The sequence below is a fragment of the Anolis carolinensis genome, chromosome 2 (assembly GCF_035594765.1).
Source record: "Anolis carolinensis isolate JA03-04 chromosome 2, rAnoCar3.1.pri, whole genome shotgun sequence".
Lineage (NCBI taxonomy): Eukaryota > Metazoa > Chordata > Lepidosauria > Squamata > Dactyloidae > Anolis > Anolis carolinensis.
The window spans coordinates 157,489,619-157,502,680 of NC_085842.1; the positions used below are offsets into that span (position 1 = coordinate 157,489,619).

Consider the following 13,062-nt stretch of genomic DNA (forward strand, 5'->3'; position numbering starts at 1 on the left):
TTGGAGACAAAGCTCCGTCCTGGCCATGCTCCCTTCGCCCCCAAGGCTTCTGATTGGCTCCTGGAGCCAGGGCAAGGGAGAGTGGGAGGGAAGGAAGAGGGCTTTCCACTCGTCCTGCTCTTTCTGTTTCTTAAAGGTACAGGACGCATAGGGATTCTCCTCTCATCCTTATTCCTATCCTATGCCATGAAACTTATTATTTTATACTATTATTCTATTACCATATTATTATCATCATATCTGTTACTATTATTATATCCTATTATTATATTATCCTATTAATATATTTTATATCATTATATTATATTTTTCTATTATTATTATATCATATTATTATTCTATTATATTTTCATAATATTATGTTATTATTCTGTTATTATTATAATCCATTTTATATTATCCTATTAATATATTTTATATCATTATATTCTATACTATTATTCTATTATATTATCATATTATTATTATATTATTATGCTATTCTGTTAATATAATAATAATAATAATATCCCATTATTATATTATCCTATTAATACCATATTATTATCATATTCTGTTATTATTATATCCTATTATTATATTATCTCATTAATATATTGTATATCATTATATTATTATTATATTATCATATTATTATTATAGTATATTATATTATTCATCATTCATGACTACATTGAAACTAGAATAGAGAGAAATCAGCGTGGAAACCTTGTGAAACCTAAACTGCAAGAGGTACCATAGATTGTTGTACATGTAAATAATGGTAGTAACAAGAAATTCTTGATAGGATTCATAGCTTGTCTGGTTATGCTGGTTTGTGATGACAACTACTTTACAGTATATAATAAATGTTCATTTTGTTGTTATAAATGTGAGCTCTTCTTCATGGAAAAATAAGACATCCCCTGAAAATAAGACCTAGTGCATTTTTGGGAGCAAAAATTAATATAAGACCCTGTCTTATTTTCGGGGAAACAGGGTATAAAATTATCATGTTTGTTACATTAAAAGTACAATAAATTCATAATACACTTACTAGTAGATACACAAGGTCCCTATATCCATGGGGGATGTGTTCCCAGCCAGACCCCTAAACTGAGGATACAACCAAACACAATTATATTATCTGATTTCTGATCCCAGCATACCATAGAGTTTTGGGGTCTTCTTATTTGTTACAAACGGATCTATAAGGTCCTGAATTGTAAGGAACCTTTTTCAGTTTTCCAGTTTGAGGAGCAGGCAAAAAAAAACCAACTTACGTTATAAAACAAGAAAAATATTTTGTCTTCCTATAGTTCTCCACCATCTCCAACAAGATATAATGGGGTTTTTTTTCTATAGAGAAAAGAAAATTAAGACCAGGAATTGTGATGATCTGGTACTATACAAGGGGTTGGTTAAAAGTCTTCCTCTTGCATAATTCATAGAAATTATTTTGAAGCAGGGTATATGTGATCACATTGGTTGGCATCTTGCTCAGAAGGTAGGTATGGGATCATAATCTGCACTTGCGATCCCATAACTGTTGGACATTCACATCTATAGTCTCAATGGCCAAACGTGACCCCCAACAACCTACAATTCAAGCTGGCCAGTGTCTCAATTAGCAGGTTTAAAGGAGCTGCAGATCCTGGTGCAGGACAATGACATCTGCATTTCTACCATTATAATAATAATAATAATAATAATAATAATAATAATAATAAACTTTATTTATACCCCGCCACCATCTCCCCAACGGGGACTCGGGGCGGCTTACATGGGGCCATGCCCAGAACAATACAATATAACAAAATATAATAGAACAACCATAAGCGAGGTGCATCAGAGACAAGTGGTTTTGGTAGAACCTTGTGGGGTCTCTCCAGCTGCCTGTTCTCAACATGCCCACAGCAAAAAAGTGCAGTAGACACTATTTCCATCACCCTGACCTCCAGTACCCAAAAACATTTAGGAAGAAAAGCTGCCAGGCTAAAACTGAACTATTTTGGAGATGACCTCATCAGAAGGAATTACGATGACAGAGTTCCATTACTGTACTTATATCTGATGGTGGAAGATGGTGGAAGATCTCTACTTATATCTGATGGTGGAAGATGGTGGAAGATCTCATCTGCTGTCTTCAATGTTTTGTTCATCATTCAAAATGCAAATATTCCACCATCTATATTTTATATTTTTGGGAACATTAGATTTTGAAGAAAAAGCATTACACCGCTTTCCCCCTCCCCCCACCTCAGTTCTTCATATCTCTAAGTGAATGGCAGGACGCAACCTAGGCTTTATTGTGGATTCACTCTGACCACCTTGCTCTTTCTCCTCTCCACAGCTTCTGGTCTCTCAGCACTCTGGAGTGGAGGCTTTTCATGCTGTGATGGGTGAAGACAATGAGGAGAGCTCACTGAAGGGCTCCGAGACAGAGCTGTACATCCAGGAGGATGGGGACTCTAGATCCATGCAAGAGCTGCGCCAGCGCATGCCACATGCCAACAGGTAGAGAAAGCTCCCTGGCGGAGCATGGAACCCAGTGTGGCCAGACAGAGAGTGGATCTCAGAAGGCTAGCACCCCACCCCACAATCTGATTATTCCTGTTTAACTATGCATTCCTTGTACAGGACAAACACCTCTCTCCTTAACATAGTGCTTCAGTGGCCAGGATGCCATGTTTCTGGAGCACTCAGAATCCAATATCTTGTTGCTGAGGATATTATCTTCTTCCTTCAGGCAGAAGAGCCATCTTCTTTTCTTTAGAAGGCAGCTCCATGACCTATGTTTGCCAAACAGAGAGATGATGGCCATTTATTACATATTGCCTGTGACAGAAATGGTGCTGAGTGATTTTGATTCCCCATCTTCACCAGTGCCATACTGAGTACCTGTTAGATACACAGTTTACTTAATGCCAACAGAGGATGTGTCTATATGATTGGCAGTGGGTTATCCAACCCCCTTCCTAATCGTCTGTGTCTCCCTCCTTCTCATTGGATGTCCTGGATCTTGGCCTCTCTCTCCTCTCTGCCAGCCCTGCTGCTTTCAGTCTGTTCTGACCTTTCAGTGGCTTTGTGTTGGCAGGGAAGGCTTTAGTGGTGATTACAACCCCTGTCTTTTCTATTGATCTAGCTTCTTCAGTGTCACAGAGGACCCTTGCAGCCTGCTGGGGGGTAACTGTTTTGCGGGGAGGGGCATTAGAAAGGGTTAGGGTCAGCCTGTGAAACTAAAGCCAGTACAACTGTGGGCTCCTGAATAACATCTTGTTAATGCAGATCGGATGAGTGGTCTTGGAGCTTTTTGCCAGAAAGAGACAGACAACGCTTGCTGTTTATGTACGTAATATATTTAATACTTTGAAAGGTGAGCACTCCTCCATCTTGAAGCATAATGCTCATCTGGGCTTTGGGAACACCAGCAAGTCTCCCTCTCTCTGCAGCAAAATTAAGCTGCAGGAAAAAAATTCCATGGCCTTGCTTTCCCACCAACTTGCATTGCTGTTTTGTGTAGGTAGCTACAACTACCTAAAGAACTTCTCATGGCTGATGACATTCTGCTGCCCCAGTTACACGCCTCATTGATCTCTGTCTGCATCTGTGGGTGCAACATGGAAAACATAGAATCTTGCCATGGATTCTCTTTCCATGCTCTTGAAGCAGCTCTGAAAAGACTGTGCTTTCCTTTCATCTGTGTGTTACCGTCAGTATCTCTTATGCCATTGCATTTCCTCCCTCTAGCCATCCATGCCACCAAGAAGTGTCTAAAAATGTCCCATCTTTTCCTCACCCCAGATCCTTCCATGTTACTATGACGCACCCACACACCTTGCTAATGTCTCTCTATGCTTGTCTGTAATTCTGCATTGCAGCAATTTAGAGCTCTCAGACTCACCCCTGGGACAGCTGCACCTCACCGTCTGGTACAACATGGATGCCCGCAAACTCATTGCCATCATACATGCCTGCAGGTACTGGCTAGAGAAACAAAACGTGGTTTCATTTGGGACAAGGGAATAGGATGGGAAAGTGAAAGCTCTGGTGCTTACATTTGCTTGTCTAGAAAACCAGAAGATACTTCTTGGTCAACTTGCTGGGTTTTTCACATTCCTCAGTAGAGTTTTAAAAAAAAACATTGTGGAAGAGGATATTCTCTTCCACCCTTTGCAAGAGGATATTCTCTTCCACCCCTCTTCCTCCCCTCCAGGCTCATAGGTTTTATATGATTGCCCCCCTAAAATGATCATTCTTTGGCTGGTAGGGGATATGGGATCAGAGCCAGGTGCAAACTGATGACATTCTCCACTAAGACCCTAGTTAACCGCAGTAGAAAACCATGAGACCTGGGGACAGTTAGTAGCAAAGTTATGCTGTGCTGGGAAATGTAGGATCTCAGCTGATATATGATGAAACTTTCTGGTAGTGCAGATATTTTAATCCCAAAACAGGGAGGTTTAGCTGATTTTCCAAGGCTGTAAGAATGCTGTCCTGTATTTGAATGTTGCAGTGCAGAAGATCCACTCTTAAGGTGGCTTTTAAAAATCATCTGATGCCGTGGAAGGAATGTATTTAATTAGTGAAAGATTACCCTTGGTAGATCCCAAACAGCTTGAGTTGCTATTTGTGATGTCTAAGCTTCACTTCCTTTTCCCCTGCATTTCCCACATTCCAGGAATCTGAAGTCAAGTGCCAAGGATATTCCTGACCCCTATGTCTCCCTCATTCTGCTACCTGACAAATCCCGTGTCACCAAGAGAAAGACTGCTGTACGGAAGAAGACTCTTAACCCAGAGTTCAATGAGAAGTAAGAAAGAATCCTTTGGTGGGTGGGTGACTGGAAAGGAAAGGCCAAGAGTTCTCAAGGGTCTGGAGAACAAGCCCTATGAGGAGCAGCTTAAAGAGCTGGGTATGTTTGGCCTGCAGAAGAGAAGACTGAGAGCAGACATGATGAGGGCCATGAATCAAGATATGAGGGGAAGTCATAGGGAGGAGGGAGCAGGCTTGTTTTCTGCTGCCCTGGAGACTAGGACGCAGAACAACAGCTTCAAACTACAGGAAACAAGATTCCACCTGAACATTAGGAAGAACTTCCTCACTCTAAGGAGAGCTGTTCAGCAGCTGAACTCTCTGCCCTGCTGTGTGGTGGAGGCTCCTTCTTTGTAGGCTTTTAAGCAGAGGATGGATAGCCATCTATCAGGGGTTCTTTGAATGCAATTTTCCTGCTTCTTGACAGAATGGGGTTGGACTGGATGGCCCACGCGGTCTCTTCCAACTCTATAATTCTATGAGTGAGGCAAGAACAAGAAACGCTGAACAAAGAGAATGAGAGGAATGAGGAAATGCTGTATAGCTGACCAAAAAACTGCAACCCTCCCTCCCTCCCTTCTTTCCTTTCTCGCATCCTCTCTCCTGAGCCTGATTAGTCCAGTGGCAAAGACCAAGATATAGCCTTATTGGCTGGGCACACCTTTCTCCCTTGCTCTGTGAAGCAAAGGCTAGATATAAAATAAAATCATCTATTTTTGTTGTTGTGCAGACCATATATTGATAGGAAAACAGAGGCAGTGGGAGGCAGGAGAATAGGATCAAGAATTGGAGCAGAATAACAACACGGAGTAGCATCTTCTACTCCAAAGAAAGGTCTTGCAGTGAATGATTAGGTAAAGCCCCCAAAGTCTGACTGCATGTTTATAGGATGGAAGAAAGATGGGAGTGGATGGTTTCTGGCTTACCCTTGCTCCTGATTGCTCTAGATACATACTTGCAGTTGCTAACATTCATTAGATTCCATGTTATAACTGTAAGCATAAATTAATTTAGTAAGGGGACAAGTCACACTTTTATGGTGATTGCAACTATTTAGCTTGCAGAAAGAAAATTAAGGACAGGTGAGGTAATTCGTATTAAATGATGCTATGATTAAGTAAGACCCCTATAACTGCAGAAAACAGGACTGCTGACTGACAGGTCGGCAGTTCAAGTCTGGGGAGAGCGGGTGATCTCCCTCTGTCAGCTCCAGCTCCCCATGTAGGGATATGAAAGAAGACTTCCACAGGATGGTAAAACATCAAACATCTGGGTGTCCCCTAGGCAATGTCCTTGCAGACGGCCAATTCTCTCACACCTCAAGTAACTTGCAATTTCTCAAGTCGCTCCTGACATGAAAAAAATACTTAAGCCTAGTGAGAAAATGGTCACCCTAGGAATTTGCTGGGTCCTCCAGGTGATTTGATGGTATACTTCTCCTGGAAGTCGCTATAAAGTTACATTGGCAGATTTATCGAATTCCTAGATAAGATACCGCTTCAGACTCTTTAGGTCTTCCAGTGCAACTTTATGGTATGCTAGGGCCAGAAGTAAGGTAATTTATGGACATTTGGTTATACCTTCAGTTTTTCACTGAAGACACAGAGGTCTTAATGTACCTACTATTTTGTTTTTATTTTGTTAAAACTTAAAACCCCCTGGATCTACAAAGAACCTAGGAGAGCTGGCATTTTTAAAGAGCAAATGATAAAACAAAATAAAAGTTAAATTCATACAATTACATTGTTGAACAGGTTTGAATGGGACCTAACATTGGAAGAAGCTCAACGGAGAAAGCTGGAGGCCTACATCAAAAACAGCATCTCTTTTATGTCCCGAGGAGAGCCAATTGGAAAGGTAGGGGATGGATGTGGTGATTGCCAAGAGTTTAGCTTTAATAGCCAATGGAGTCCTTGCAAGAGAGGTGGAGGCACATGACTAATCCCCAATCTTTTTGTTTCCCAGGTACACATTGATCTCTCACAGAAGGACCTGACACAGGGTGCTGCCCAGTGGTGAGTACTGCCTGAGCAGGGATAACGGACAGGAAAATGTGTGCACTTGGGCAATGGCCAGAACAGCTTTGTATTTTTATCCTTTACTGTGTCAGAAACGTGGCAGAAAATATCTTGGCCCATCGGTGTACTGTATCATGTCATGTTTTGCCTATACACAGTGCACTAAGGGAGGAAGGCTCGAGAGAGTTTGGAGAAAGTTCTTGAGGTGGAGAGTTGGAAGTCAGGGACTCATTAGGACAAGGAAAGTAGCATGCAGTGCAGTTGCCTTTGGCAAAGGCAACATGCATAAATTACGTCAAATGAAGATCATATGGAGTAGGGTGTCCCATCTAGTAAGGTCACACAATGGAGAATCGGGACATAGCATTCGGGTTCCAGCAAACTAGACCAGAACTGATAGCTTCCAGTCAGCTTGGACAATGTGTCAGTATATGTGCATACACACACACCATTTTCCTCCCTGAGGAAAAGTAGACTGATCCTTGTCCTTGTTTGAGTCTTTCTTAGAGTACTGTGAGACATGAAGTTCACGGACAATAATATATTGAGGAGAAATCATGATTCAAAGTTAGGATTGAGAATTGAATATGAAAACAGATCATTCCAGAAGCCAGGGCTGAAAGTTGGGAATATTGCTGCAACTCATAATTTTCCTCTTTTCACACTTGATCTTTTCCATGGAAGCTTGTAAAAATAAACTCTTAACCCAAAATTGGAAAGTTACATTCTAAATGTACAATCCCCAGATTTTCTGAGTTGGATGTACATACAGTAGAGTCTCACTTATCCAAGCCTCTGGATAATCCAAGCCATTTTTGTAATCAATGTTTTCAATATATCATGATATTTTGCTGCTAAATTTGTAAATACAATAATTACAACATAACATTACTGCGTACTGAACTGCTTTTTCTGTCAAATTTGTTGTATAACATGATGTTTTGGTGCTTAATTTGTAAAATCATAACCTAATTTGATGTTTAATAGGCTTTTCCTTAATCCCTCCTTATTATCCAAGATATTCGCTTATCCAAGCTTCTGCCGGCCCATTTAGCTTGGATAAGTGAGACTCTACTGTACTTATTCATAAAACATTTGGGGCTGTGTTCTTTATCAGATACTCAAATAATTGTTAATCTCGCCAAAACAAAAATGTACTAAGAGTCCATGAATTCTCCAATTAGAACAGATGATTGCAAAATGCATGACAAGCCATGTATTAGTATGGTTGTTAACCTGCAGCATCAGACTACTTGTGTTCCAGGTCAAGACAGTGTGGCTAGACCTAAAGATGGTGAAAATCGACTTGTTTATGATAGGCCATTTTATGAGTGTAATAGTTTCTTCTGAATAGAGTTTGTTAGGAAAGCAGGGCAGCTGGAGGATGTAAACTAGACTACCTCACCAGTTGTTTCACATACTGAATCCTCAGTTGGGAAATTCTACTTCCAGTGTTGCCTTAATCTTGGCAACAATTCCTCTGGAGATATTTTAGGTCAAGTAAGGAAAGGCTCTGCTTATGTGCTTCCCAGGGGTTCCGTACTGTGGAAATTGTGATGGGCCAGACAAGTCTTTGGTCTATCCCAGCAGGAGTCGTCTTATTGATTGATTTATTTATTTATTTATGGCATTTTTACCCCGCTTTTCTCAACCCCGAAGGGCGACTTTACAACATAAACAACTATTCGATGCCTTTAAAAACAGTGTACAATAAAATAAACATTTAAAATAGAGTTACAAAATGCAAGTAAAACAAGTAAAACACATTTAAAACAATGCCAATACAATTAATCACATGATCCACAAACATAGCCAGGGCCATTCCAATAGTCATTGCACATCTTTTTGTATCTATTTATTGCACCAGTTCTCCAAAGGCTTAGTCACAAAGCCGCGTCTTCTTGTGCTCTTAAAGTGCTTTCCTTCTCTTACAGGTACGACTTAAAAGATGACAAAGCCAGCTCCTAGTCTCCACGGTGCCTCCTTTCTTGAAACTTATCCATCCAAGGGGTTAAAGAGCGGGCATGAGCACTGCTGCCACCACCCGCTGCCACCTTTCACTGCAGGGTCGCAAGCTCGCCGCCCTCTGCCCCTGCTGGGTGGGCTTTTCAGTGTTTTGTTTTTAAGCAATCATAGTGTTGTTGTTTTTTTAAAAAAATCAACTTTTCCCATGTAAAGCTCTTTAGAGCAGAGAAGTTACTTCTGGATCAATTTTGTTGGAGGAGATGATACGGGGAGGAAGGGGAAAGTCAGGAAAGATTGCCCCCTGCATTCACCATTTGTGCTTCTCTCAACATTTCAAGCCACACGCTGCCTTTTTATTGACCAAAGAAGTGGGCCTTTTTCATCCTTCTCTTGAGGGTAATGTTCCTAGGTCCTCCAGGTGCTTTCTGCAGACACTGGAGGAGAAGGTCAAAAGACCAGCAGTAAACTGAGCCCAAGGTGTGACATATTAGCTACAGAAGCATAAGGAGGCCAAGCATTGGAGGGACCAATTCGTTTTTTTTCTCAGTAGTAGCAGAGGATAAATAACCTTTTAAAGCAAAGGGTTTTCACACATTAAGAGGGTCAGTGGTCCAGTTTTTATCTAGAAAGGGAACATTATACAACCTCTGTTCTGGGATTGCTCACCAGGGAGAAGTGGTTGGGATGCTGTCCTCGTTCTCTTGCTAATATGGTTCTCCAGTGGCATTCAGTCGTACTGAATGATAGGATTAAAAACAGATGTAGAGTGGGAGCTGAAGTAGCTAAAAAAATTATTTGCGCTCTGCCTCATCCCATTTGGGGATCCATGGCTTTGACCTCTCTGCATTTACCTGATGCCCCAAGCTGCACTGTCTCTCTTTTCTATTTTTTTATGTTGTATTTTTGCAACTCCTGTCCCCTAAGAGCAGCAGCTCAGGATCACCTGGCTACACAGAACCTGTTCCTAGTTTGTCCCAACTCCTTTAAGTTGAGTCTGTTTAGTATCTTGTGTCATTCCATTGTCTGCTGCTAAATCCAGATGGACAGAGAGCTTCTGTGAAATGTCTTTATTTGTGCCACTTTTATTAGTGCTGTTTTTAAAATGAATGTTTGTTTGGTGCCTTCTTGCACTCCAGTCCCAGAACAGGGCATGTGGAGTGGAAAAACCTCCTCCACCTCACCCCTCCCCACAAAATCTTCAAGGCTTTGTTCTGTAGCAAGGAAAATGTGATTCCATGCTCCAAATCAGATTTAAGTGATGCAGAATTTATTTAACTATACATAGATTAATTTGCAATAATTACATTTTGACTCTACTTTGATATTTTGAATGGTAAAGTGGTGGGGGAATGAATGGACATGATGTCAATGAGCAAAGGTGGTTTGCTTCAAGGAAGGAGACATCAGATGTGGGACATAAGACCAGAAGCCCTGCTCCTAGTTACTGAACATATACGGAAAGCATGACTGTTAACATCTTCTCTGCTGCAGCATGAAGAACTTCAAACATGAGCTTCTAGGTCTTTCCTATGCATTAAGAACTAAAGAGCTCTGTCCTCATTTTTAGAGCAAGAAATTGCTGCTTGCACATTTGCACTGCTATGTGAGCTTGGGATGGATAGGAGAAGTAGAATGAACACTATTTAAAATAGTGTTCACCTTACTCACTCATACATACACACCACATCAGTACCGTTAATAAAGGCGGCTTTCTTTGCCTTGCCTTCATGCTAATGCAATTCTCCCTTGTGCTGAGCTTTTGCTGAGGACACCTTCCATAAAGCATGTGAGCAGCATGAATCTCTTCCCCTGTTTTTTCTGGCAGCTGAATGTTGGGATTTGGCTTTTGTGGAGAATTGTTGTTTACAGTGTTGCTATGAGAAAGAATCATACTGCTTTCATGATTTTTCTTTTTAAATCATGGGGATAAATTCTCAGGAAGCTAAATCCTGAAATATGCCTCCTAATAACTGTAGTTCTTGTCTGCATTTTTAGATGTTGAGATCTGGAGCACAGGATTTATGGACTTCCCCCATGAAAATCATTTCCTTGCCATCCTTTCTGAACTTCAACTGTACACAGATTTTGCCAATGAGGCAAATTCTTTTTGTAAAAAAAACCCCAGCTCACAGGAAATCTAATTTCCCTCTTCTTTTTTGCTCATGTACACTTGCTCTCACATTTTTGAAGAAGCCAAAAAATAAAAACAGTCCCCATCTACATTTATTGTGGTCTATTTACAAAGAGTTGTTCTTTTTAATGGCTTATTTTTACACTTAGAACTGTAGCAAATGTGTTTGACACAGCAAACCACCACCTCATTGAATCTGTCTCTGCTCACCCCAGAACTGCATGTCATCATTTGGGGGGACAGACGACTGCATGTGCCTGTAAGGAGCCCAGCCATTGCTGCCTTCCATGCCAAAGCGAGGCTCCGCCTTATGCTTTTACTCTAGCAGGCTTTAGTGTAAGAGTGTCTTTCTGGCACCTGTGCCTCTCATAGCCGCCACCACTGTAACATCTTGTAGCAAATAAAAGCGAGAAAGAAAATGTGGTCTGTGTCAAGTTTTCCTTATCCTTGCCTGTGCTCCCAGACAATGGGAAATGAAGCATAACATGTTCTGTATGCAAATTCTGTGGTATCAGTACTCAATGCTCATCTTCAAGACTCTAGGATCTGCCTACATGGTTGGTGTATGAGACTCAAGAGGAGGGAGACTGAGAAAATTATTCAAATTAAGGCTGCATTATCTGGGTTAGAAGAAACTTCCCTAAATGAAATTGAATATTGATCCATGTAGCACAGTGGTTCTCAAGCTGTGGGTCCCCAGGTGTTTCTCCCTTCCTGTAGTTTGAAGCCATTGTTCTGGGTCCTAGTCATCCTGCTCTCTGGCTTGTTTCTAATGGAAAGGGACCCAAAGGTGAACCTATTTAAGAAATAATTTGTTGAAGGAGTCATTATTGTCCTCATAGAATCACAGAATCATAGAATAGTAGAGTTGGAAGAGACCTCATGGGCCATCTGGTCCAACCCCCTGCCAAGAAGCAGGAAATCGCATTCAAAGCACCCCCGACAGATGGCCATCCAGCCTCTGCTTAAAAACCTCCAAGAAAGGAGCCTCCACCACAGTCCGGGGCAGGGAGTTTCACTGCCGAACAGCCCTCACAGCGAGGAAGTTCTTCCTGATGTTCAGGTGGAATCTCCTTTCCTGTAGTTTGAAGCCATTGTTCCACGTCCTAGTCTGCAGGGCAGCAGACTAGGATGCTGAGGCTGGTGGAGTCTGGCTTGCCCAAGACCTCTCAGTGGATTTCTGTGGTTAAGCAGGGATCTGAACCTTGGTTTCTCACGAGTCCTAAATCAAACCATTACACTACTCTAGCTCTACTCCACATGAATGAAAACAAGACATTCCTTCCTCTCCCCCATGCTTTATGGCACAAACGGGTACAGCACAAAATGAAAAAGATTGCATTGGGGGAAAAATACATCAATTCTTAAAGTTAAGTGGTTCAGCAACAGTCTGATAGAAACAGGCTGGTCATAGTTCAAAAATAGGGCTTGGTTAGGTGGTTTTCCAATATGGAGCTTGAGTAAGAGTGCCAGATACACACTGAAGGCAAGCAGGTTAGGTCAGGGACCAAAAAAAGTGACATCCAAAAAGATGTCTCTTTTCCCCCTGAGTGTTGTTCTTATAACATCTGCAGAAAATGTCACATTTGGGTATTAAAACACTATAGGCATGAGTCCGTCTATTATGTCTAATTATACATTGCTATGGAACAAGAAACTAACAACCTTAGGTATGCAGATGATACCACTCTGATGGCTGAAAGTGAGGAGGAGCTGAAGAGCCTTATCACCAAGGTGAAAGAAGAAAGTGCAAAAACCGGGCTGCAGTTAAACATCAAGAAAACCAAGATTATGGCAACTACACCTATTGATAACTGGCAAATAGAGGGAGAAAACGTGGAGGCAGTGACAGACTTTATATTTCTAGGCACGAAGATCACTGCAGATGCAGACTGCAGCCAGGAAATCAGAAGATTTGGGAGGAGAGCAATGGCCAACCTTGATAAAATAGTGAAAAGCAGAGACATCACACTGGCAATGAAGGCCCGCATAATTAAAGCAATGGTGTTCCCCACGGTAACCTATGGCTACGAGAGCTGGACCACAAGGAAGGCTGAGTGAAGGAAGATAGATGCCTTTGAACTTTGGTGCTGGAGGAAAATCCTGAGAGTGCCTTGGACTGCAAAAAGATCCAACCAGTCCATCTTCTAGGAA

General features: G+C 41.5%; 1 protein-coding gene across 2 annotated transcripts in view; it reads left to right on the top strand.

Annotated features, from left to right (window-relative positions):
- Positions 1-11,327, top strand: part of esyt1 (extended synaptotagmin 1) — a 74,345-nt gene extending 63,018 nt beyond the window's left edge. Inside the window, exons 26-32 of one of the 2 annotated variants that reach the window (XM_003217006.4) lie at positions 2,333-2,496; positions 3,268-3,327; positions 3,861-3,959; positions 4,661-4,792; positions 6,549-6,651; positions 6,760-6,809; positions 8,747-11,327. In XM_003217006.4, coding sequence (XP_003217054.3) covers positions 2,333-2,496; positions 3,268-3,327; positions 3,861-3,959; positions 4,661-4,792; positions 6,549-6,651; positions 6,760-6,809; positions 8,747-8,780 — 642 coding nt within the window. In that variant the 3' untranslated portion in view covers positions 8,781-11,327. The remainder of the gene's footprint in view (positions 1-2,332; positions 2,497-3,267; positions 3,328-3,860; positions 3,960-4,660; positions 4,793-6,548; positions 6,652-6,759; positions 6,810-8,746) is intronic. The other variant, XM_062970922.1, reaches the window with a different exon arrangement.
- The last annotated feature ends 1,735 nt before the right edge of the window (positions 11,328-13,062 follow it).